The following is a 26,377-nucleotide window of genomic DNA, read 5'->3' as shown; positions in this document are numbered from 1 at the left end:
TGTATACAGAATAATATTCTATATAATTTCAGAATAAGAATGAATGGGCCTTAACTTCCATAGCATTACAAATTCTTTTCAAACTACCAAATCTACTTGTGATTTCATTGATAAATTCATCTAATTGGGCCACTAAAATTTTTACTGAAGTATGGGAGAGGTCCTGGCAGGGGGGGAGAGGTATGGTTCTGCGGGGGAGGGGGGAGGGTTTCACGGTGGCAGGAGGGAGTGAGAACCCTCCTGCCTCTATTTTGGTTCCAGGGATTGTTGGGGGGGGGGGGGGGGCTGATGCAACTTTTTTTTATTATGGGCGAGATGCACATTTAAAAAAAAGAAAATCAAGCAGACCTATTGATAACTAGACTTGACGTTTTTTTCAGTCAGTATTTGTGGTATGCTTATGGCACTGCAAATGTTAGGTCATCGATCAGATGGCTCATTTTAATCATCTCATTTTAATATTAAAGAGGCCATTTGCATGCCAGAGTCGAACTTTTCAGTATTGGGTTGGCAAATTCCGGTAGTTGCTAAACCAGTCAAACTGATTTAGCAGCCAACAGTACCCGTTCGGAGCATTTAGTGCATCTAGTCCTTGGTTGGTAGTTTGAAACTTTCTTTAATTTTTACCTTTTTGGTTTTTGGGTTAGTAGGACTTGGTTTAATTTGTTAGGTTGTGTTAGCTTTTATTTCTGGGGGCTCCCAGTATCATCCCAAATAATCTTCAAATCAGCATGCATCCTACACCAGATCCTATACGGAAGCTCAGCAGCCCCTCTCATCCAATTATTCTCTAATGTTTGGTCGACATCAAAAATAATCCTTAACAGAGTCCAACTAAACCTGCCATCCACAAAACACCTCCACTACAAACGAGTTTTCCACTCTATGCTAACCTACCTGGGTGTAAAAATCTGGAATGACCTACCAGAAGCTATCAGGAAAGAGACCAACTACACTAGATTCAGAAAAAAACCTGAAGACTCGCCTTTTTGACAACTATCTCAGTTTCTGTATAGCATCCCTTACGTCTAAGTCCTTCCTCTTATCTCTCCACGTCCTCTTCCCCTCCCTCTTTGATCTGTCGCCTTCAGTCTGTATTGGTATGTGCGACTCACAAATGGAAGATTAGATTAGATCTTGTATATATTATGTTTATATGCTATATTTTATATTTATAGTTATTTAGTTTGGTTTATATATGGGTTGAGACGGGCTATATGGGTAGGCATAGGGTGAATGTAAAATGTGATTAGTTCAGGAGGATGCTTTAACACCATGTCAACAGCCCATGTAATTAGCTCTGTTTTATTACACCCCTACAGAAGCCAATGGTGCTTTGTGACACCATTGAAAAAGCTAATGTAAAGTGTTCAGATTTGACTTTTCTAGTCAGTAGCAGTATATAAGCTTGAATAAACAATAGATTTCTTTAGGATCTTTAACAAATAGGAGTGACAATTTTTTACTTAATTCCATTGGGAAGATACCTTGATCTAGGAGCTGTACAATCTTTGCTCTTGATAGCCAGACTACAGCTATTGGACAATAAGACTGAGTACTTTTTATATAATCTTATGAGGACCAATCTGGTTTGTCGAACGTGTTCCAAGACAACTCCGCTAAACATGAATCATCCTGCCTATTAACTAAGTTGCCAGAATAGCATAAATTAGGATTTCAAGACTTTTGTTCTAAAATAATTAGCATATCAAGGGACGGAGGATTTTCTTGTGGGCAGCAATATGAAGAAACACTTGTCAAATCAGTAACCAATTTAAACAATAACTTTGTGACTATCACAGTTGATCCAATTTGGGCAGAATAATATGCTCTGCATTTTTTTTCTTTAGTAATTTTTACTGTTCAAAGAGTTTTATTGATTTTATGAGCCAAAAAAACCCCAGTACAATACCAACAATATGCGTGCTCCCAAAAAGGAGGCACATAATAACAATGAGCATTAACACAAGTAAAGTGTATCAGCGCGCGCGACTTCATCACGCGTTAACCCCTGCGCTGGCCAAAAACTACTGCCTGCTCAAGAGGAGGCGGTAGCGGCTAGCGGTTTAGCGTGGCTTGATAAAAGGAACCCTAAATCTCTCCATTGTTTTTCAACAGCACTTTGTCGATCTTTCCACCATGCTTGCTCCAGTCTCTTACTTTTAATGTAAACAATTCCAATCAAACCATTTATCCGATGTACATATATATTTTCATCACACTTAGCTCCTTGTGCAGATATATAAAGTTAGCATTTAAGAGGTAAGGGGTTGATTCTGTGTAGATTTTTGCAGTGAAGAAGAAGCATGTTTTATCTTTGCAGACATAAATTCACAGTTTGAGAAATGCAAAACGAATCATCTGTGTTTATCTTCTAGATAGAAAAATTGCCCATGACATTATGAATGGATTAATGGAATTAATTTACTGGTACAAAAATTGGCTTTGTAAAAGGCTTATTATATGGAGAAATATCATTTATTCCTTGGAAAACATGGCATTGCCGTGTAGGTCAGGATCCTACATGCTAGATTACTTCTCAAAGGCTCTACACAAACCAGTGTTTAATATTCAAATGAGTTGCTGCAAATCACACTGAGCTAATAGGAAAGCTGAACCTCTGGCTGTCTTGAGGCTAAAATGCTCTCAAGAGGGTCTCATGCCCTATCAGATAACTTTGTTATATGTTCTGAAAAGGAGAAAACAAAGTGGCTCTGAAAAATTCTTTCCTGTATAAATAGATCAGGGGTCTCAAAGTTCCTCCTTGACGGCCGCAACCCAGGCAGGTTTTCAGGATTTCCCCAATGAATATGCATGAGATCTATGTGCATGCACTGCTTTCAATGCATATTCATTGGGGAAATCCTGAAAACCCGACTAGATTGTGGCCCTCAAGGAGGAACTTAGAGATCCCTGAAATAGAGCAGAATCTTACATGCTAAGCAGAATGAATGTTACCTCAGTGGTGCTGCCCCAGTAGGATGGACCCCAAAAATTAATTAACACTTTTCATTTGTCAACAAGGCAAATTTTGTTCCTTTATATAAAAAATGAAAAACACACATAATTTTACTTAAACAAAGTTTAGGTGTCATCCCAAGCTTAACAGTATATTGTACTTGTGCACTCAACAAATAATCAAAGGTCTATGATGTAAGAGTCGCCTTTGATGCAGAAGGTGAATATACAGTATGGAATAACTTGTATGTTTCCTGGCTCCACATTATTCTCTTCTTGGTTGGCTTGAGAACATTTCAGGAGTCCTTCCTATTGTGATGTCATAATGCCTCATTCCACCAATGCCTAAGAGCTAGCCTCATTGATGATGTCACAATGGCTTGGTTTCCCTATACCTGTACCCATTTACTCGATGCATTTGCCTGAAGTATGTTTCCTGGCTCCACATCATTCTCTTCTTTACTAGGTGCATTTGCCTCATTGAAATGAAAAGTGTCAGGAAAAGTGTGGAATAACTTGTAAGTTTCCTGACTCCACATCATTCTCTTCTTGGTTGGACTGAGAACTTTTCAGCAGTCCTTCCTATTGTGATGTCATAATGTCTCATTCCACCAATGCCTAAGAGCCAACCTCATCAGTGATGTCACAGTGGCTTGGTTTCCCTATACCTGTACCCTTTCCTGGCTCCACATCATTCTCTTCTTGGTTTGGCTGAGAACTTTTCAGCAGCCCCTCATAGATTTGTAACTGAGACGAAGGAGGGTTAAGTGACTTGCTCGAGATCAGGAGGAGCAGCAGTGGGATTTGAACTGGGTTTGCTGCTTTAGCCACTAGAGTACTCCTCCGATACAGGCTGCACTTAGATGGACTGTATGGTGTTTCTAATGGCCTACACATAGACATGTTTCTGTTGAATTGTCCTAAATCAGTGGTCTCAAACTCGCAGCCCGCCAGGTACTATTTTGAGGCCCTCGGTATGTTTATCATAATCACAAAAGTAAAATAAAATGGTTTCTTGATCATGTATCTCTTTTAGATATAAATGACAATATTATTATTAAGACTTTGCCAAAAGGAAAGATTTATAAACTATTAAGAGTTTTACGTTATGCAAAATTGTCTTATTAAATTCTTTAATAAGACATTAACTATTTTTTCTGAGTCCCTCCAAGTACCTACAAATCCAAAACTGTGGCCCTGCAAAGGGTTTGAGTTTGAGACCATGGTCCTAAATGATTTGTGAGAGCTGTTACATGGAAAGTTCATTTTTAAATGTAGTGTTTATGTTCTCTTTCCATTAGTTGGAGTGCACCAACTGACCGGACATAAAGTGGCAGTAAAAATCCTAAATAGGCAGAAGATTCGGAACTTGGATGTGGTCGGCAAAATCAAGCGAGAAATTCAAAACCTAAAACTCTTCCGGCATCCCCATATTATAAAGTTGTAAGTTGTTTTTTTGGTTTTCCTTTTCCATATTGGCTTTTCCGTCACATTTGTTGACATTCATTTAGGAGGCATCATGGGATAAAGGTAAAATAATGGTCTGTCTCAAGCGTATCATTTCTTTTTCTTTTATTAGGTATCAAGTGATCAGCACGCCAACTGATTTCTTCATGGTGATGGAATATGTGTCCGGCGGTGAACTATTTGACTATATCTGCAAAAATGGACGGGTGAGAGCACATGAAGTATAGAATAACAACTTAGATTCTACAGTATTTGTATTTTTTTAGGGGGGGGGAGGGAGGGGGGAGGAGAGAACTGCTTTTCAGTAGTTTTCTTTGAAATAGCTTTCTTATCACAGATGAAGGAGAAGACCTTTTGGGAGGGGAGGAGTAGTCCAGTGGTTAGTACGGTGGACTGAGAACCTGGAGAGTTGGGTTTGATTCTCACTGCAACTCCTTGTGACCTTGGGCAAGTCACTTAACCCCCCGTTGCTCCAGGTACAATACTTAGATAGCATGCCCACTAGGGTTAGAGAAAGTGTTTGCATATAATAATTGTAAACCGCTTTGATCATCCCACAGAAGGGTGGTATATCAAATCCCATAACCCCTGGCTCTTAATATTATCAAGAATAGGGATTTTAGCATTCTGGGGTTGGTTGTACTTTTTCACATGTACTTTCTCTCATATTTCAACATCTCCTCTACTGCAGCAGTATACAAGAAATGTCAGAGTAAAATAGAGCTTTACAGTATTTTTCTCATATTTTGTCATGAAAGGTTCCCGGTATATGGGGATGACTTTGGGGCTGTGACTGTTTTTCTTAGTGTAATCCAGGTGTCTTGTGGGAGAGTGTGTCTGTTCTCCAAAGAGACTAAAATAAGGCAATGATGACAATTTCGCTTAATTAAGGGCCCCTTTTACAAAGCCACGGTAGCAAGTGCCAGCGTGGCAAATACGATGCAGCCCACAGGAATTGAATGGGCTGCGTTGTGGAAATCACTTCTTCGGCTTTTGTAAAAGGAGCCCTAAGCAATTATGGCTGTTAGAGAGCTTATGATCCAAAGTAGAGAATGACATGGTGACAGAATTTATCATTGTTCCCATCCCCATGTCATTCTTTAAGGAGAGAGGGAAGAATCAGAGTATGAATGGGCTCAGCCACTGACCCTCAAGCCTTGCATTGAAGAATGCTGGTGAAAAAGGAATGAGGTTGAGACACTAAAGAATGACATGGGATGGTTAGAACTGACCATAAGCGTTGCCATACTGGGACAGACCAAAGGTCCATCAAGCCCAGTTTCCAACAGTGGCCAATTCAGGTCCCCAAGTACCAGGCAGAAACCCAAAGAGTAGCAACATTCCAGAGCTGAGATTGTGATGTCATAATGGCCTCATTCTACCAATGCCTAAAAGTCAACCTGATCAGTGATGTCATAATGGCTTGATGGTCCTAGACTGGGCCCACATAAGAATCAGAATATGAATGGGCTCAGCCACTGACCCTCAAGCCTTGCACTGAAGAATGCTGGTGAAGAAGGAATGAGGTTGGGATAGACACTAAAGAATGACACGGGATGGTTAGAACATAAGACCATAAGCGTTGCCATACTGGGACAGACCGAAGGTCCATCAAGCCCAGTTTCCAACAGTGGCCAATTCACGTCCCCAAGTACGTGGCAGAAGCCCAAAGAGTAGCAACATTTCAGAGCTCGGATTGTGATGTCATGATGCCTCATTCCACCTCATCAACCAACCTCATCAGTGATGTCATAATGGCTCACATCAGAATTAGGGTATGAATGCTGGTGTAGAAGGATGAGATAGACACTAAAGAATGTCACAGGGACTGTTTTGGTTATCCACGGAGACGGAAACAGTGATGTTATGTTATTCTCTAATCCAAAGTTTGACTTCAGTGTAAAATTTGCTTCAGTTATATTAGGGAAAATATTTTTTGGAATGTACATGGGAAGAAAGCTGGGCGAACTTGGAACTAAAATGATGTGAATATTTGGGGGACAATTTTGTAACTAGGTACCTGGATAGAGCCTGTTCTATAATGGAACATAGGTGCTGACTTCGCTTTATAGAACTATAGTATAACTGCAAAAATACATGCATATAATTTAGGCATGACCACTTATATATAAGAAATATGCAAATATAAGAAATACCATCAACAACTGCTATCGTACCAAGCAGCCACATGGGGTAAAGACCTAGAAAAACTAATTGCACACATAAACAACTATGGAGAATTTAGGAAACACCTAAAAACCTACCTGTTCTTAAAATACCTAGATAACGAACCAGGACATTAACCCTCGTAACACCATCACAAACCTGATCTTGTAAACTGCTAACCCTAACCCCTAATCATCAACTACAATCACTCCATTCAATTCATGGAATATTTCTACTTCTCTGTAAGCAGCATGGCACTTCTTGGCTTGCAGCCCACAAACTGTTGTTACTACTATTAATGTTGATACTATCAGATGTACACTGCAATACTCCTTAATTCATTGTATGTACAGCTTCTATTTATTGTATTTACAGTTTCCCTTTATTGTAAACCGCCTAGAAGTCGCAAAATTGTTGGCGGTATATAAGAATAAAGTTATTATTATTATTATAAGAGTATGTTTCAGAGGTACATGTGTAACTTTACGCTCTGCCTATGCCTACCTATAAAATATGTATTATATAGGGGAAATATATATTTACAGAATAGGTCTTGGGTGGAATTTGCACATATGTGCATATATGCCATTCTACTGATTTTCATGCAATCTCTAGAATTTGCTCCGCTCTTTGTTCTTTTTTGTCTATTGACAAGGGCTTGTGCTTTGATATTCTTACCTTCATTTTCTCTTGGGGAAAGTATGCACAACTTGAAGTTGACCACTTAGCTTACCCCTTAAGTTATCTGTGATAACAGCCAATCTGGACTGTGATGGTTCCGCCATAAAATGGGTTTACGCTATTTTTCTGATTAATTGTTATTTGAAGTGTGTCCCCCCCCATATTTTGATTTTCAGTAGTGAAAATTACACACTATTTTGCTGATTAAATAAATGTTTATTTCACAAACCCCATGTGTTTGAAATTGAGTTTAAATTAAAAAAAAAAACCAAAGAAACGGACCCAAGTTTCCACAGTGTAAATGACAAACCAAGCCAAACAAAAAGTGTGGAAGCCAATAATGTTAAAAACCTTTTTTTTTTTTTTTTAAATTTCTTCAGAAAAGACTTTAAAACACAATCCACATTTTGTGTTCCACGGATCTGTGGAACACAAAATGTGGATAGTGTTTTAAAGTCTTTTCTGAAGAAATAAAAAAAAAAAAAAAGGTTTTTAACATTGTTGGTTTCCACACTTTTTGTTTGGTTTGAAATTGAGTTTACCCACTTGCATGTCAGTCTCATTGTATTTCACTGCAAATTTTGCATTGAGCACTGTTTCAGCCTTCTCCATTAGAACCTGTCACCTTGTGCATTTGAAGGTCGACGAGCCGGAGGCCCGGCGCCTTTTCCAGCAGATCCTTTCAGCTGTGGATTACTGTCACAGGCACATGGTGGTGCATCGGGATCTGAAACCAGAGAATGTGCTGCTGGATGCCCATATGAATGCCAAGATAGCTGATTTTGGTACGTGACCTCGGAAGCATTCCAGGAATGCAGCCAACTAGGAGTAAAGGGTATCAGTATAGTGTGTCTGTACCTCCACAAAGCCAGAACTCGGAAATATTTATGACTTAGTTTTCATGTGCTGCATCTCTTCAAGGAATTTACAGCGGCTTACAAAGATTTTCACACCCTTTTATGCTTTTCATGTTCTGCTTTTAAAAATTACAGTTCAGAATGTATTAGTTTGTTTCATTTACTCTGGACATTCAACAGGAGAAAATAATTCAATAAGTGGAAATAGTCAACAAAGTAGTTATGTAATCGAGATTATTTTGTTTCTTATTCTTTAAGGCCCAGATTCTATAAAAGTTTCAAGTTTAATAAAAATTTTGATTAAAACGCATTATCGTAAATTCAATGCGATGTACAAATTTAAAAATAAGGGCGTGACAAACAAAATATTTGGGGGAATTAAAAGACTTTGGGCTCCTTTTACAAAGGCGCATTCACAGAAAAGACATCAATTACAGCTATACACATTAACAGATGTATCTTCTTTTTCGCAAACTCATCAGTAAAACATCCCTCCCAACTTAAAAAGTTAAAAACAATTGTCTAGAACGCTTCCGATTTTTACATGGATATAAATAACCTAGCTCAGCAACCAAACTCCTTCGCAAACAAATGAGTCTTGAGCAGTCGCCTAAATTGCTCAGCATTCTTACATGAACGTAATTGACCTGGCAATAAATTCCACAATCTGGCTCCTCCTATGCTCGACTTGTTGACACGTACACTTCTCCCTCCATTTTCACGCTTTTTAGCTTCCTGGCTCCTCCCCCACCAATTATGTCAGCTTGCATAGAGAAATTGCCGATTCCAAGCGTTTACAGAGAAAATCGCCGATTCCCGGCACTTTCTTCGCCGTGTTTTGCCTCTCCTTCAGGAACGGGCCAGGTCTCCCACCATGTTATTCGCGGTTTCACCATATTCACGATGGTTTTTAATAGAAAACAGCGAATAACATATGAAAAAGTTATGTGCGGTTTTTCTGTATTTGCGGTTCTGTTAATCCCCTATCGCAGCGAATACGGAGGGAGATGTGCAATTGCATTGCTTTCTCTGACCTTAATGATCTTTTTGGCATATGCACTGCTAATGCTTTTTTTTTTTTTTTTAAATACTCTTGTGTGCCCATACAAAGTCTAGTGAATTATCATTAAAACCTTATATTGAACCCTACGTTTCACTGGCAGCCAATGTAATTGCTTCAAAAATGGTGTGTTTTGCATCAAACGGCTGCCACCTATTAACACCCGAGCAGCTTCATTTTTAATTAACAGTAATGCTTTAATTTTACATTTTCTATTCCTAGATATAATGCTTTATACTATAAAGTTTATAGTGATCCACATTACAGAGTACAAGACTCTGCAAAATTGTCCTAAGATCCAGCTGCGAAACAGGTGTCATTTTTAAAAAGATGACTGTACCACTTGTATTATTTGTGCACTTGTGATCAACTTGGAATCAAACTCCTAACATAGAAACATAGAAATAGACGGCAGATAAGGGCCACGGCCCATCCAGTCTGCCCACCCTAATGTCCCTCTCCTACCTTTGCCCTGTGAATAGATCCCATGTGCCGATCCCATTTGGCCTTAAAATCAGGCACGCTGCTGGCCTCAATCACCTGTAGTGGAAGACTATTCCAGCGATCAACCACTCTTTCAGTGAAAAAGAATTTCCTGGTGTCACCTCGTAGTTTCCCACTACTGATTTTCCACGGATGCCCTCTTGTTGTCGTGGGGCCCTTGAAAAAGAAGATATCTTCCTCCGCCTCGATGCGGCCCGTAAGATACTTGAACGTCTCGATCATGTCCCCCCTCTCTGTGCGCTCCTCGAGCGAGTATAGCTGTAATTTGTCAAGCCGTTCTTCGTATGGGAGATCCTTGAGTCCCGAGACCATCCGGATGGCCATTCTCTACACCGACTCCAGTCTCAGCACATCCTTGCGATAATGCGTCCTCCAGAATTGCACACAGTATTCCAGGTGGGGCCTCACCATGGATCTATACAATGGCATAATGACTTCCGCCTTATGGCTGACGAAACCCCTTCATATGCAACCCATGATTTGTCTTGCCTTGGATGAAGCTTGCTCCATAACAAACGTATTTTTTTCTTTATAGTTGCAACAAAATCTCCTAGCCTCACCTCCGTAGACCAATCTTGTTCTTCTTGTTTACCTACCAACATAACTTGTGTTTTGGCCACATTTAAAAGTAACTTATTATTACTCATCCATCAAGTATTACTCATCCATCATGCATTCATTTATTCTTGTTACAAATTCCCACCACATACAGGAAAGAAGAATTGTACATAATCCACGTGTAATCAATATTCTACATTTAATCTTTTAAAAAGTTTGCCTATGGATGCCATATGCACATTAAAAAGAAGAGCAGATAAGGCAGACCCTTGAGGAATACCCCGCTTTAGGCTCATCACTGTAGAAATTTAAGCTTTATTCAGATTTTCCATTGTACGATCCATTAGATAAGATGAAACCTTCCCTTTCACCCCTAATCTCTTTAGCTTTAGTAATAATAGATTCTGGACTTGGAGAATGAGATGTACGGTGTCTGCATCTATGAGACAAACTTGGGTGTTTTGTTTTTTTTTTGTTACATAGAGCAGTTTGGACCCCAGTTCGGTTACAGAAATTGGATAGTTCCAAGTCTAATAGATGTTGGCACTGTCATTTCGAATCTGGGACATTAGATCATTTATTATCCCTTGATACTTCCATTTTGGAGATCCATTTGGGATCAGGTGAACAAAGTAATGGAAAATCCAGTGGCACTAACATATGACACTGTGCTATTTGGCACTATGATGAGAGCTAAAAGCCACATATCATCCCATAATAATAAACTTCTCTTTATTATGACAGGGGTTGCCATACAGCTTATTCTAAGAAATTGGAAAAACTGGGATAGACTGAACTATTCCTTTTGGTGGGAGTCTCTCTGTCATGTTTTTTAAGATGGATAGTAATATGGCCATAAATCAGGGACATTATAAGAAGTTTCTGAAGATTTGGGAGCCATTGACAAAATTTTGCAAAGAGTGATTGGTGATTATGCCCTTTGGTCATACATGTCCAGGGTGGGTTGGAATGTATTTTTCAATTTCTCAATTTGAGTGTAGTTTTTGGATATAATTTGGGGGGGAAGTGATATATCTTTTTGTCATAGATTATAATTGTATTTAAGTGCTTTTATAGAGTTATATGATTGTATTATATTTTGCACTTTTGGCTTTAAAATGAATAAAGAAATTTAAAAAAAAAGTAATAATAGATTCAAATCAACAGAATTAAATGCACTTGAAACGTCTAAGGTCATTAAATAAAAAATATGATTCCTATCCATACCTTTTCTTATCTGATCGATAGTCGATAACAAAGTATCTACACTGTGGGGCTCATAATCAAAACAGAAATAAATCTAAAACATACGAAGGATCATCTGAGGTGAAGTGTGATTTCATAGACATCCTTAGTTGGTCCAGTTGGGCCCTTATACCCGAGACCTCCCCACCCTCCTATACCTAGAATATTATCCCTGGTGGTTCAAGTAGGACCTCAGACCCTCACATCCCTGACCCCCCTGTAGAGAGATTCCTCATAACCCCAGTAGATCCATGGACTCCTGATTCCTGAATCCACAAAGACATTCCTGGTGCCCCATTGGAACCATGAACCCTCAACCTTCCCACTGCTGACCCTACAAAGACATCCTTGGTGACCTAAGTGGGCTCAAGCCTTCCACAAAACTCTCTCCTATCATGCTTCAAGAAGCAAGATCGATACCTACTTCCTTTCCCGTACCGCCATCTTGCAAAATGATGGCACCTGACCCCTAATAGTATGGTGGGACACGACACTAGTTGTCAGTCAGATAGTACCAGGAAAAGGAAGTTGGTTTTTTTCCCTCTTGTCAATGCTTGGATAGGGATTGGCTCCCTGACAAGAAATATTACCATGTTGGTAAGTGCTGCAGCAATTTACATGCCATTAGGTTACTGTGTCAGCCCATTACATTAGGATGTGTGTCTGTGGCCCACAACCTTCCTTGTTCTCTCAGGGTTTCTGCAGCTGGCATTGTGCTTGTTGCAGGTTTCTGGGTCTCGCTGCCTCTTTGTGTGTCAGCCACCATGCTATGGCTTTCTTCAGGGTAGGCTCTGAAGTCTGCAGTGTGACTTTTGGAAATAGTGAGTTCACCGACCTGGTTGGGAACAGGGTAGTCCACCAATTTGAATTTTGGCGGGAAAGTCAGTTGGTCAGAAATTTGAATTTTGTTGTGAAAGTCCATAGAATGGAAAAGTTTCTGGTAGGCTTAAAGATGTTCTCCCCATGGAACTGGGTTAGATGTTCTCTCAGGGTTTCCACAGATGGCATTGTGCTTCTTGTAGGTTTCCGTGTCTCTCCGCATCTTTATAAGGTAGAAACTGACATTTCAGCCTCCATGCTGTGGCTTTCTTCAGGGTAGGCTCTGAAGTCTGCAATATGACTTTGTAAATAGTGGGTTCATTGACCTGATTGGGAACAGGGCAGTCCACCAATTTGAATTTTGGCGGGAAAGTCAGTTGGTCAGAAATTTGAATTTTGTTGTGAAAATCCATAGAATGGAAAAGTCTCTGATAGGTTTAAAGATGTTCTCCCTGTGGAGCTGGGTTAGATGTTCTCTCAGGGTTTCCGCAGCTGGCATTATGCACAAAGACGCAACGAGACCCGGAAACCTGCAACAAGCAGAATCTACCTTGTTTTGTTCTCTCTATCCTTGGAATAAAAAAAAGTATCAGTGTTGGGATTAAATATGTACCAATTTCCCTTGCAGGGTTATCTAACATGATGTCTGATGGGGAATTTTTGCGAACTAGCTGTGGGTCTCCCAACTATGCTGCTCCTGAAGTTATCTCGGGCAGGTAAGGTTTACCAGTATATCATCGCGTAGGAGTCCTTTTACAAAGCTGCAGTAAAAAGTGGCTTTTAACGCGCCCTTAGCAGGTCTTTCCCGCACCCTAAGGCCATTTTTACTGTTTCCGGAGGATGGCTGATTTTCCGTTTTCTGAATTAATGGCTGTGCGCTAATGTTCCCATTAGTTTGAGGCCATTACCAAAAATTAAGCGTGCGAGCCCTTGCTGCCAACTGTTTTGTGGTCAGTGATGCTCACGCACTAATCACACACTAATCAAATGAGCAAGCAGAAATGTAAACGCACCGACTAATTAGCACAGAAATGCCCACTCTCCCACCCCCAGACATGCCTCCCTCCCAAAAAATTGTTTTAAAAAAAGTTTAGGATGTGATTTTTACGCACACATTTGGAACTTTCCATGGGAGACCTCAGCTTAATAAGGAACCATTTGTGTACCACTAGGATCTAGATTTGACTAAATATGAGACTTACTCATGATTCAAAATGCAGCAGCTTGAGCGTTGGTGGGTCTGGATCGCTCAGCACATATGACGCCAATTTTGAAGAAGTTTCATTGGCTGCCAATAGGTTATAGGTTGCAGTACAGAGTCAGTGATACACCGTGGTATTTGCAGGAGGCATTGAAGATGTTCTCTTTGTATCCACTAGGAAATTAAGATCAGAAACACAATGAATATGGTGGATGATTCTGTATACTATGGGCCGGATTCTGAAACAGTACCCAAGTTGGCGGCCGCCACCAATTGCCTGTCAATCATTCGAGGGCGCCGGTTACAGAATTGTGCCTATTCAGTCAAGATAGGTGGCTGAAATTTAGGCCTGGAAATACCCTGGCCTACATTTCAGCTGCTTATCTTTGCCACTAGACCGCAGCAGGGGAATTCCCCACCCTCCCCCATAAGCTGAGCGGCAGGGACTCCCCAAAGCTGCAATTCTGTAACCGGTGCCTAAATCGGATTGCTTGTCAATCATTTGAGGGCAACGGTTACAGAATTGCAGCTTTGGGGAGTCCCTGCTGCTCAGCTGATGTGGGGGGAGGGGAGGGGAATTCCCTTGCCATGATCAGTTGAGCGGCCATGGCAGGGAACCCCTGAACTCCACCATAAGTTGGCCGTCAGCTTGCATAACGAAACTCCAATCCTGGGCCCTCTCTGTACAAATGAAGCTGAATGAGTCCAAAACAAAAGTACTCTGGCTTGGCCCAAAATTAGATCAGTTACCCACGCTCATTCCACTATCTTCTGGTCCCACACAGCAGATCGAATACTTAAGCAAAGTTTTGGACATCATTATTGACACTTTCCTTTAATGATCATCTCAACTCTCTGGTAAAAAAAAAATTTTTTTAGTCTTCACATGTTGAGGAAAGTGAGATCCTTCTTCCGCCATGAACATTTTGCTGTCCTTGTACAATCAATCATTCTTTCTAGTATGGATTATTGTAATTCCATCTATCTAAGTCTAACCAATAAAAATGTTCAAAGACTTCAGCGGATCCAGAACACTGCGGCTAGGTTGATCTTCGCAAAAAGCAAATTTGACCGTGTTTCCCCGCTTCTGTCAAAACTTTACTGGCTTCCGGTGATTTTTAGGATTCACTTTAAATGTACCTGCCTAATTTTCAAGATCCTACACGGCATTCGTCCTTCCCGAATCCCACTATCCTGGAATTCTTCGAGACCTGACACTACCAGATCCACCCACATACTCAAACTATCTTTCCCTTCGTTAAAAGGCATCATGTAGGTAGGTAAATTAGGGAAATCCTTTTCTTCAAATTCACCGAGCTTTGGAACAACCTCCCTGCCCCGCTGCGGAACCTAGGCTCATTCCAATTATTCCGAAAGCATCTGAAAACCTGGCTTTTCTCCAAAATGTAAATCTGTCTATTTAAAATGTAAAGCTAGCTATCCTCTTCATAACCTCTAATTTCTTATGTCCTTCCCTCATTTATTGAATAACCTGTAAACCGTGCCAAGCTCTATCTTTATGGAGATGATGCGGTATACAAACTTAAGCTTTAGTTTAGTTTCTCTCTCTCTCTCTCTCTCTCTCTCTCTCTCTCTCTTCTTCTCTGTCTTTTTTCTCTCTCTATTCTTTTCTTTTTTTCTCTCTTCCTCTCTTTTTTCTTGCTCTCTTTTCCTCTCTCTTTTTTTTCTCTCTCTCCCCCTCTCTTTTTTTCTCTCTTTCTCATTCTCATTAAAAGGCATCATGTATGCAGGTAAATTAGAGAAATCCCTTTTTTTCAAATTCACTGAGCTTTGGAATAACCTCCCTGCCCCGCTGCGGAACCTAAGCTCATTCCAATTATTCCGAAAGCATCTGAAAACCTGGCTTTTCTCCAAAATGTAAAGCTATCTATTTAAAATGTAAAGCTAGCTATCCTCGTCATAACCTCTAAGTTCTTATTATGTCCTTCCCTCATTTATTGAATTACCTGTAAACCGTGCCGAGCTCTATCTTTATGGAGATGATGCGGTTTACAAACTTAAGGTTTAGTTTAGTTTAGTTAGTTTCTCTCCAGCTCAGTTGGAACCAGTGCTAGGATTCTGGTCCTGCAAGCCTTCATTTGCAGCTATCTGGGAATTGTCACAATTTTAAAACACTCACCTCATTGTAGCAATGGTCCTGATGCCAGGAGCCATGAACCAAGTGACTTGGCAGAACCCTCTATCCTGAGCCCTATATTGGTGACCATGAACCCCATCCCAAATTCTGATACTGTGGCTACTATCTCTCCTCAGCTCTGGTCCCAATATGCCCAAGAAGAGGAAAGTCCAACTCAGAGATTGAATCCAGACCTTTTGTGCTACCTTTTCAATTGGACTCATTCAATATTTTGTAACTATATCCTTTCATTCTGTCTGTGCAAAATGAACACATCTGAATATGGAAATACATTGAAGGTTAATTAGTTCACTACTTAAGAACATAAGAATTGTCATACTGGGACAGACCGAAGGTCCATGAAACCCAGTATCCTGTTTCCAATACTGGCCAACACAGGTCACAAGTACCTGGCAGAAACTCAAATAATAGCAACATTCCAGAGCTGAGATTGTGACATCACAATGCCTCATTCCACCAATGCCTAAGAGCCAAACTCATCAGTGATGTCACAATGGCTTGATTACTTGTGCCCCCTTTCTGAAACAATTGCATTAAAGCAGTTTACAATGCATGATCATAAAAGAAAAACGAAAGACAAAAACATCAAATTCAGACAAACAATGCACAAAACATTACATCATACAAACAGTTAAAGGGAATAAACAGGTTTTTTTTTCCAAGCAGCTAAGCCAGTCATCAGTACTTTCAGCCTCCAAAAGTTGATTTGTATTTGTTTCAAAGTAAGTGTCTGGGATTCCCACAGAGATCCAACAATTGTCAGAGTATATATAGTATCAAAGCTAACATGAATAATTACTTTGTTAAAGATTATGGATCGTTCTATGATCTATTACTAAAAGGCAGTAATGTAATTATAGGACTGTAATGAGAACTACAGAGCTAATCTTTCCTGCTCATAACAATCGGGTAGACTATTCCATTGTAGCCCCAAGATAATTTGATATATACCAGAAAAGAAACATCTCTATTACGTGTAATCCAATCTCCTCCCAATTATTATTTTAACTTGATTAAACTTCAGACTGTATCGCAGAACCCACTTATCAAAACAATTCGCTTAGTTAAAGATCTGCAGTTCTAAGGTCATGCATGGAAATTAATTTGATACGATTAGGCTCTAGTCCCTAGCGAGCACTTGCCCGTGGCAAAGAGTCGCTCTACATTGTTGCTGTAGGTCTTTAAGAAATGCTGATTGACAGGTTTGGACATTTCATAATCTCTAGGAAATAAGTGTAGCGAAGAGACTAGAGTATACCAACCTACTGGTTTAATGTCACATTGCAGAAAAACCTTTACTGAGCCAGACGCACGTTGGCCTGGATCTATCAACTTTTGCCTCAGGCCCACCTGGTATTAGCATACCAAGCCCTAAGCCCTGTGGGCTTAAGACATCTGTATCCCACCATAATTCCCGTCAGACAATCTCGGCAGTCTGCAGCAACTCTTGAGCTGTTGACGCTGGCATTCTATGCATGCATTCATAGTTCCTGGTCATATTTAGTTCATATGACAGGAAAGCTAGGGACCTCCCTCCACTTCAAAATCACTGAGCTCTGGAACAACCTTACCTCCCCTCTTCGGAACTTGAGCTCTCTCCCAAGTTTTCCGCAAACATCTGAAAACCTGGCTTTTCTCAAAAAATGTAAGTCTCCCTCCAACTTAGGAATCAAGGAAACTCTTATATCTTGGCATCCCAAGTCCTCTAAATTTTCTTCACACTTCTACCTCTAACCCTATGTTGTAGTTCCTTCCTATTTCTCCTACTGTAAACCGCGTCGAGCTCTACGAACGTGGAGATGATGCGGTATACAAACCTAAGGATTAGATTAGATTAGATTAGATATGTGAGACCTGAGCATGCCCAGGGTGCTTTTTGGTGACTGGGAGTGCTGTTACTGATTGCTGTGGTTGTCTGGGAGGGGGGGGGGGGAGGGGAGAGAGCTATTTATTTATTCTCAATTTGATAAACTACTATTCATTAATAAACGTCAGGGCAGCATACAGTCCAGCTTCTCAATAGGACACAGAACAAATCAATGTGGTTAAGGCTTCAGCCTCAGCACCCTGAGGTTGCAGGTTCAAGCCCACTTAACACTCCGTTGTCCGAGGTATGCTAGTCAGATTGTGAGCGCGCTGGAACAGATAAGGAGAAATACTTGAGTACCTGAATGTAAATCTCTCAGGCTATAAGCAGTGTATAAATACTAAAATAATACAAAAGATAACCCATATGTTGATTATGGTGACCTGAGGATGTCTTCGGCTGGCGGTGCTTGGGAATTCCCACCAGATAAGGTATTTAGGTGTTAAATAGCCAGAGGGGGTGAATGTTTTGTTGACTGCCGCTGGTGTCATTTCCCAGATGTTCAGGGCCTGGCAATGTTCGGACTTTGGCATTTAATAGTCATTTTTTGTGGAGCTGGTTAACACACAGCCGGTTAAGTCAGTATTCAGCAATTAACTGGCTATAGATTACCACATAAATATAGGGCTGATTTCTGTGGTGACGGGACTAAAGCGTGCCAGACAGTCTCGTGTGGACAAAGGAGCTCTAGGCAAATGCACGCAGGACGTCAGCATGCCGGATAAAAAAATTAAATTTAAAGTGCTCCGAGGTGTGTGTGTGTGGGGGGAACCCCCACTTTACTTAGAAGTGTTGGCACTGCTAAAACAGGGAAAAATTACACTTTCCTCTGTAATGGGGAGGGGGTGTCCCCCCGAACCACCCAACGGCAGCACCAACATTTTTAAGTAAACTGGGGGGGGGTTCCCCCCCCCCCCCACATCTCCCCTCGGAGTGCTTTAAATTTAACTTTTAATCCGGCACCCCGAAGTCCTGCACGCATTTGTCTCAGCTCCTCTGTCCGCGCACGATTGTCCCGTGCACTCTCATCTATGTACCCAAACTGCACGTAAACGCGCCTACAGCCACTTCCTCCCTGAGCTATGGAATCATCTGCCTGCGCAAATCGGATCCCTGGATTCCCTGACGACCTTCCGGAAGGCAGTAAAGACTTTCAAGTTCAATTAATTTGATACCGCGAATGAAACCATAAACTATGTAGGCTCCTTTATCTCACCTGGTTCCCCTCTGTACATGATAACATGTTAGAGACCAAAAAAAGTGGGGAAGGGACACTGCATCAGCCCCGAGAACACTCAATTTATTAAAAACTTATAAACCATTAAAACATATATATAAAAATCAAGCCTATTAGAGAGCCTTTAATCCTTTTTATGCTGGACCTCAACAGGTCTGTGTTTCAGCTTTTTTTTTGGGGGGGTGGAGCCTTCCTTAGGGATGTGCTTGTAATCCAGTAGATGGTGCCAATATATTGAATATAATTACTCCACTTTTAATTTAGAGAGCCACTCTCAACGGAAGAAAAAGCCTCAGGTTTTCTTAGGGTAGAGCATAAATGCTCAAACCTCCTCCACCAACATCATCGGCTAAAAAAACTTCCGGAGAGAATGTGCAAATTACCACATTTAACTCTTACTGCAGGTCTGAAATAGGTCTGAAATAGTTATCACTCCAAATTGTGAATGAGCAAGCAGCTTAGTGAGTACTTGATTTATAGACTTTTAATAAGTATTGCAGTGAATGAATGGGATACATACAGTATTTATTTATTTATTTCCACGGAAAAATTGGAGGATAGCGAATGTTAATAAGCCCTGAAGAAACGGTCCTTTGACCGTGAATCTAATCTAATCTAATCCTTAGGTTTGTATACCGCATCATCTCCACGTTCGTAGAGCTCGACGCGGTTTACAGTAGGAGAAATGGGAAGGAACTACAACATAGGGTTAGAGGTAGAAGTGTGAAGAAAATTTAGAGGACTTGGGATGCCAAGATATAAGAGTTTCCTTGATTCCTAAGTTGGAGGGAGACTTACATTTTTTGAGAAAAGCCAGGTTTTCAGATGTTTGCGGAAAACTTGGAGAGAGCTCAAGTTCTGAAGAGGGGAGGTAAGGTTGTTCCAGAGCTCAGTGATTTTGAAGTGGAGGGAGGTCCCTAGCTTTCCTGTGTGGGAAATGCCTTTTAGCGAGGGGAAGGATAGTTTTAATTTGTGGGAGGATCTGGTGGTATTAGGGTTTGAGGAATTCCAAGAAAGAGGGATAAAGGGAGGGAGGATACCATATAGGATTTTGAAAGTTAAACAGGCGCCTTTATAGTGGACCCTGGCGATTATCGGAAGCCAGTGGAGCTTGGCCAGGAGCGGGGAGACATGGTCAAATTTACTTTTAGCGAAGATGAGCTTGGCTGCGGCATTCTGAATCCGTTGGAGTCTGTGGAGGTTTTTCTTAGTTAGGCTTAAGTAGATAGAGTTGCAATAGTCCAATCTGGAGAGGATGATGGATTGGACAAGGAGGGTAAAATGTTTTTGATGGAAGCAGGATCTAACTTTCCTCAGCATGTGAAGGCTGAAAAAGCATTTTTTTACCAAGGATTGGAGGTGGTCATTGAAGGACAATGTGGAATCAATGATGAACCGTTGGTTAACATCTAAATATCACTTATTCCCTCACAATTTGGAGCAGTAGCTATTTCAGTCCTGCAGTAAGAGTTAAATGTGGTAATTTGCACATCCTCTCCGGAAGTTTTTTTAGCCGATGATGTTGGTGCAGGCGGTTTGAGCATTTATGCTCTACCCTAAGAAAACCTGAGGCTTTTTCTTCCGTTGAGAGTGGCTCTCTAAATTAAAAGTGGAGTAATTATACTGAATATTATCTATGCCCACTTTCACAAAACATTGAATAAGCCAATATATTGAAGAAACTCTCAATTGGTGCAAAACAGCTTGCAGACGACGTAATATCGGATCCAAAGTGCTGCGTACGTGTGCCTCTGCAAACCGTCACCTTCTGGTGTGGAATATATTGGCATGATAATGTGTTGGCCTCACTTTGTACTTAGATCCACTTGCCTATGGATTCTGTACATTTCTCCTTGATGATAATTTGATAGACTTTTATATTGTACCTAGGTTCCCTGTGTTTTCTGTAACCCCACCGGTCCTTCTGTTACCCCGCTCTCGGCAACTGTGCTTGTTCTACTGTTACCCGCCCTGAGCTTTCTGGGAGGATGAGGAATGAATCCACATAAATAAATAAAATTCACATCAAAGGTAGGCGCCGGAAATATAGTCATGGAAAACCCTGGCCTATATTTCCGGCACCTACCCTTGCCAGAGGCGTAACTGTGTACCTGGCGCCATCGCCAGTTACAGAATTTGGACCTAACTGGTTAAGTGCCACTGATAATTAACAGATAGCTCTGAACATGTAATTTAAGCAGTCAGCGGTTAAATCGCTTTGAATATTGATCCTACAATTTTTAAGTTGGGGGGGGGGAGAAGATCAAGGAGTGGCAGGAAGCAGGGGTGGAGAGGAAATGGAATATGCCCACCCATACTTAAGCACTTGATACCTGATAGTATGATTCTCTATCAGCTTATTGCATCCCTTTATTCATTAATATTATATGGGATCCTCAGCGCCACCACTCAGAGCTCAAATAGATTTCATAGCTCTAAGCTTTATGTGTCAGCTCCTCATTGGTTCCCTGTTGTTTATTTCATGTTCTTAGTATATGCTTTTGTAATGTTTTATATTTTATTTTATAAATACGTTTTCATGAGAAATAAGTTATTTAAGTACTTAACTTTGACTTGTGGTCTCTGGCTAGGGGAAACATAACACCGACATGTTTCGCTCCTTGAGCTTTATCAAGGCTTGCCCCTAAAGTTTTCGCCGCCACAACCGGTGACCACTCTATCCTACAGATATGGCGGCGGCGTTTCAACTGAGATTTTAAAGACACCGGGACCCGCCTCCCGTCTTTAAAATCTCAGTTGAAACGCCGCCGCCATATCTGTAGGATAGAGTGGTCACCGGTTGTGGCGGCGAAAACTTTAGGGGCAAGCCTTGATAAAGCTCAAGGAGCGAAACATGTCGGTGTTATGTTTCCCCTAGCCAGAGACCACAAGTCAAAGTTAAGTACTTAAATAACTTATTTCTCATGAAAACGTATTTATAAAATAAAATATAAAACATTACAAAAGCATATACTAAGAACATGAAATAAACAACAGGGAACCAATGAGGAGCTGACACATAAAGCTTAGAGCTATGAAATCTATTTGAGCTCTGAGTGGTGGCGCTGAGGATCCCATATAATATTAATGAATAAAGGGATGCAATAAGCTGATAGAGAATCATACTATCAGGTATCAAGTGTTTATGTATCACAGCTCCCTATAAGTGAGTAAATTGTGCAATTGAAGATACACCCATACTTAAGAACATAAGAATAGCCATACTGACTCAGACCAGTCCATCTAGCCCAGTATCATGTCTTCATGGTGACCAATTTAGGTCACAAGTACCTGGCAAAACCCCAAATAGTAGCAACATTCCATGCTTCCGATCCAGGGCAAGCCGTGGCTTCCCCCGTATTTGTCTTCCCATTGTTTACCTACCACCGTCCTGAATCTTCTTTTGTGAAATTGATTAACCGGCTATTCATCTCTTTCCTAGGCTGTATGCAGGTCCAGAGGTTGACATCTGGAGTTGTGGGGTGATACTTTATGCCCTGCTGTGCGGCACTCTCCCGTTCGATGACGAGCACGTTCCCACCTTATTTAAGAAGATCCGCGGAGGAGTGTTTTACATACCAGAGTACCTCAACCGGTCAGTTGCCACGCTTCTCATGCACATGCTGCAGGTTGACCCGCTCAAGCGAGCTACCATCAAGGACATAAGGTAACATAAGACAGCAGCATAGCACAGGTTAAATCTTGCCCCCTCTCCCCTCCCCCTCCTTCCACGATGTGTAAGAAAATGAAATGGTAACGTATGGTTTACCGTGTGTATACCTAGAAACATGTGCAGGACATTGAATAGTGAGTAGTTATTCACCAAGAGGACAATCACTTAATGCATTGTATGGAAAATGGTGATAGCATATGTACTTTTTACTCTGTTAAATCAAATTCTTAATTTGAAATGTTTGCAAAATTGTATCTATGTAGAGCCAAAAATCCACTAAATATTAAAATGTATATTTTGAAGAGCAATACTACTACCCTGTTTCCCTGAAACTAAGACCTATCCTGAAAATAAGCCCTAGTTAAGATCGACTCAAAGAAGCCCCTCCCCCTGAATATCCCCGATACTCCCTGACTCCATCCCTGACACTAGTGCTGCCCGATTCACTGAAAAAATTGGACTCGTCAATTCAGCGACCCCCCCCCCCCCACCCCACCCCTGCTGCTTTAGGAGGCCTCGGAGCGGAGGTATGTCAGTCTCACAGTGGGAGGGTCGGTGGGGTTCTGCACAAGGGGATGGGTGAAAGGAATGATGCTGCACATGGGGGGAGGGGGGGCGGGGAGAAAGGAAAGAGGAATAATTGGGGTAGAGGAGAGAACGAGAGAGATGATTGCTGTACATGAAAAAAATAAGACATCCCCCAAAATAAGCCCTAGTGCATTTTTGGACACAAAATTAATATGACACTGTCTTATTTTCGGAGAAACACGATGCTACTATTTATCATTTCTATAGTACTGAAAAGTGTACGCAGTGCTGTACATTTAACATTCAATAGACCAGTGTGTCTCAAACTTTCCAGCCGGCGGCACACTAAACCCAGTGCCCTGGCCGGAAGGCACCCGGAAGTGCATGGAGGCCCACCTGGCCACGACCCGCTTCAGTGGAGGAATCTGGGGGGAGAGGAGGAGAGATTCCGGCGAGAAGGAGAATCATCCGCGCAGGCTGACTGCCTACAGGACGTGCCTCTTGCAGCAAGAGACACGTCCTAAAGGCACTCAACCTGCGCAGATGATTCTCCTCCTTGCCAGTGTGTTAGCGGCACACCTGAAATCTCAGGAGGCACACAGTTTGCGATACACTGCAATAGACAGTCCCTGCTCAGAAGAGCTTGCAATCTAATTTGGGACAGACACACAGGACATCTCAGGGTTGGGGAGTTACTGGTAGAAGGAATGATACAATGGGTATAGGTATCTGACAGTGAGTGGGAGTTAAGTTGAAAGCAGATTCAAAAAAGTGGGCTTTTAAATTGGATTTGAATACTGCTAGAGATGGAGCATTGACTGCTATTGACTGGCAGCCTGTTCCAGGCCTATGGCGTGACAAGAAAAAAGGGAAGGGGTCTGGAGTTGGCAGTGGAGGAAACGGTTCAGAAAAGAAGGACTTAACAGAGTTCACGGGGGAGGGGGAGTATAGGGGAAGATATCGAGAAGCTACAAATAGGCTTTCATATTAAAAGCCAAAAATTTAGCACTGACATTCAAATATCTAATGTCGATTTACACTTAAAACAACAGGGATATATTGAACTATATATAACTTGATGAATTCCGACTTCTCTGTTAAATTTGAAATCCATTAAATCGGGGTCTATTAAAATTTAGAGTTTGACCGTCTATTGCTTTTTTTCTGTCTTGGGAATGTAAGAGGCTGCAGTATCAGTCATGGCCACATGATGTCAGTATCTTATTGTACAGTACTAGGCAGATTTTGTCCATCTTCAACATCATGCCCCTATGGACTTGAGCAATATCCAGTGGTGGGGTCATGACACCTGATCCCACAGCTGGACCTACCTTCAGAGACAGGCATGCCAGTAATGGCTGGTGAGACTGAGGCCAAGGCGAACTATTAATAAAAAAGAAATAAAACAGTATGAGCAAAAGTTAATATCGGTATACATGTGAAACACAAAATCATTCCAAAGACAGTCTTGAAGGAAAGGGAGAGGTGGGGTTGGAGAGGGGAAGCAATAGGGAGAAACAGAAAGAGATGAATGGGTGATCAGACATGACAAAGCAGTATATGTTCGTGGTTTATAATGTGATAAGTACTTCAGTAGTTGGAACCTAAGGACAGTACCGGGCAGAGCTTTAGATTCTTGCCCAGAAATAGCTAAGGAGAAGAAGAAGAAGAAGAAAAAAACAACCCCAACAAATTTTTAGATTGAATCAGGTTGGGCAGACAAGATGGACCATTCGGGCCTTTATCTGCCGTCATCTACTATGTTACTTTTCATTCCCTGCAAAGTACCTTCCTGAAAAATGCTCAGCCATAGAAGTGTCACCTTTTTGTATGAGGGGTGGCTTCAGATGAATGTTTTTTTGTGCGAGTTAAATGCTTGTCTTTAGAATTTAGCCCATCTCCCATCACCCTTCTTCACATTTTCTGTGTTGGGGAGGCAGGCTGTACCAGTAGAAGCAGTGTCAGCCCAGCCCACGTGAATAAGAGGGGGGGGGGGTGTATGCTAAGGTTGAGTGTTTTTGAAGGTACTGGGAAGGGGGGGAGTTTAAAGGGAGAGAAAAAAGACATGGCATAGAGAAGGTGGCAGGGCTGGTTTAAAGAGGTAGCAACCAAGGCAGCTGCCTTGGGCCCCTGTGCCACAGGAGACCCCCCTCCCCAAGCCTATACAGAACTAAAGGAAGCACATTTTGACAGTGTGCTTAAGGGTCCCTATCCAAGTCTCTCTTGGACCTACTCCAGGAGGTAGGAATAGACAGGGGAGCAAGACTGGAGATGAGAACGGGATATCTCAGTCCCCTCCTAGTCACCAAATTCTGACGCTCTATTTCCTCCCAGACCCCAAAGAATCAATTCTGTTAGACATAGGTACAATAATAACTTAAAATTAGTGTATAGTGTTTTCATAGTCAAGAAGAGAAACTGGATAAACAATTGAGCCCACCACACGTGGACTGATTCATGAAGTGGAATGGAAGTTCTAATACATTGGTTCCCAACCCTGTCCTGGAGGACCACCAGCCAGTCGGGTTTTCGGGATTGCCCTACAGAATATGCATGAAAGAGATTTGCATATAATGGAGGTGACAGGCATGCAAATCTGCTCCATGCATATTCATTAGGGCTATCCTGACAACCTGACTGGCTGGTGGTCCTCCAGGACAGGGTTGGGAACCACTGCTCTAATATGAATCGATACTGCCAGAAGGGAGGCTGGTTCTTCATAGAGAATGTTACGTTCACAAATCCCAATTGAAGCCAATTAACTGCAGTAATTGGTTGTTGGCACCTAATTATTGCTTGTTGAGGGCTTGTTAATTAAGTTGCACGCGCTCCCAAATTTGAGAGCAATTGTATACATGCCAAAATGTGCCTAAGTCCTATTTTCTGACAGCTTGCAGTTGGCAAGTGGGCATAAAAGTGGGTGGCGCCTGGGCAGAGAGTGGGTGGGGCACAGACATATGCGCATAACAAACAGATACTGAAGTTTATTTATTGGGATTTATAGTATTAACCGCTTTATGAAGAGATTTGCCCAAGGCATTGTACAGCAAGTACAGTTCAACATAAAAACTTACAATTTACTAACATTAGTAAAATGATCAAACATAAGCATGAATACAATCAAGGAGGTAAACTCAAAATCAGAGAAATTGAAACCTAATATAGGACTAGCATGAAACACCTAATCCACACACATTAGAACTACTATTATTAATTATTTCTGTAGTGCTACCAGACTCATGCAGCACTGCGCAGAGTCACAAAAAATAAGAAAACAGTCCCTGCTCGAAAGAGCTTACAATCTAAACAGACAAACAGGATGTCATGGATACAGTTAAGGGGAATGGATAATCAGCTGGCTGGGTTGGAGGGCAGAGGGGAGTCTAGAACAATCAAGC

General features: G+C 41.4%; 1 protein-coding gene across 2 annotated transcripts in view; it reads left to right on the top strand.

Annotated features, from left to right (window-relative positions):
• Window positions 1-26,377, top strand: part of PRKAA2 (protein kinase AMP-activated catalytic subunit alpha 2) — a 42,289-nt gene that overhangs the window by 7,024 nt on the left and 8,888 nt on the right. For both annotated transcript variants that reach the window (XM_033916515.1, XM_033916514.1), the window contains exons 2-6: window positions 4,260-4,401; window positions 4,538-4,631; window positions 7,913-8,057; window positions 12,944-13,031; window positions 22,221-22,445. In XM_033916515.1, coding sequence (XP_033772406.1) covers window positions 4,572-4,631; window positions 7,913-8,057; window positions 12,944-13,031; window positions 22,221-22,445 — 518 coding nt within the window. In that variant the 5' untranslated portion in view covers window positions 4,260-4,401; window positions 4,538-4,571. The remainder of the gene's footprint in view (window positions 1-4,259; window positions 4,402-4,537; window positions 4,632-7,912; window positions 8,058-12,943; window positions 13,032-22,220; window positions 22,446-26,377) is intronic.

This window comes from Geotrypetes seraphini, chromosome 12, assembly GCF_902459505.1.
Source record: "Geotrypetes seraphini chromosome 12, aGeoSer1.1, whole genome shotgun sequence".
In the NCBI taxonomy this organism is placed as follows: domain Eukaryota; kingdom Metazoa; phylum Chordata; class Amphibia; order Gymnophiona; family Dermophiidae; genus Geotrypetes; species Geotrypetes seraphini.
This window is presented reverse-complemented; position numbering and strand designations above follow the sequence as displayed.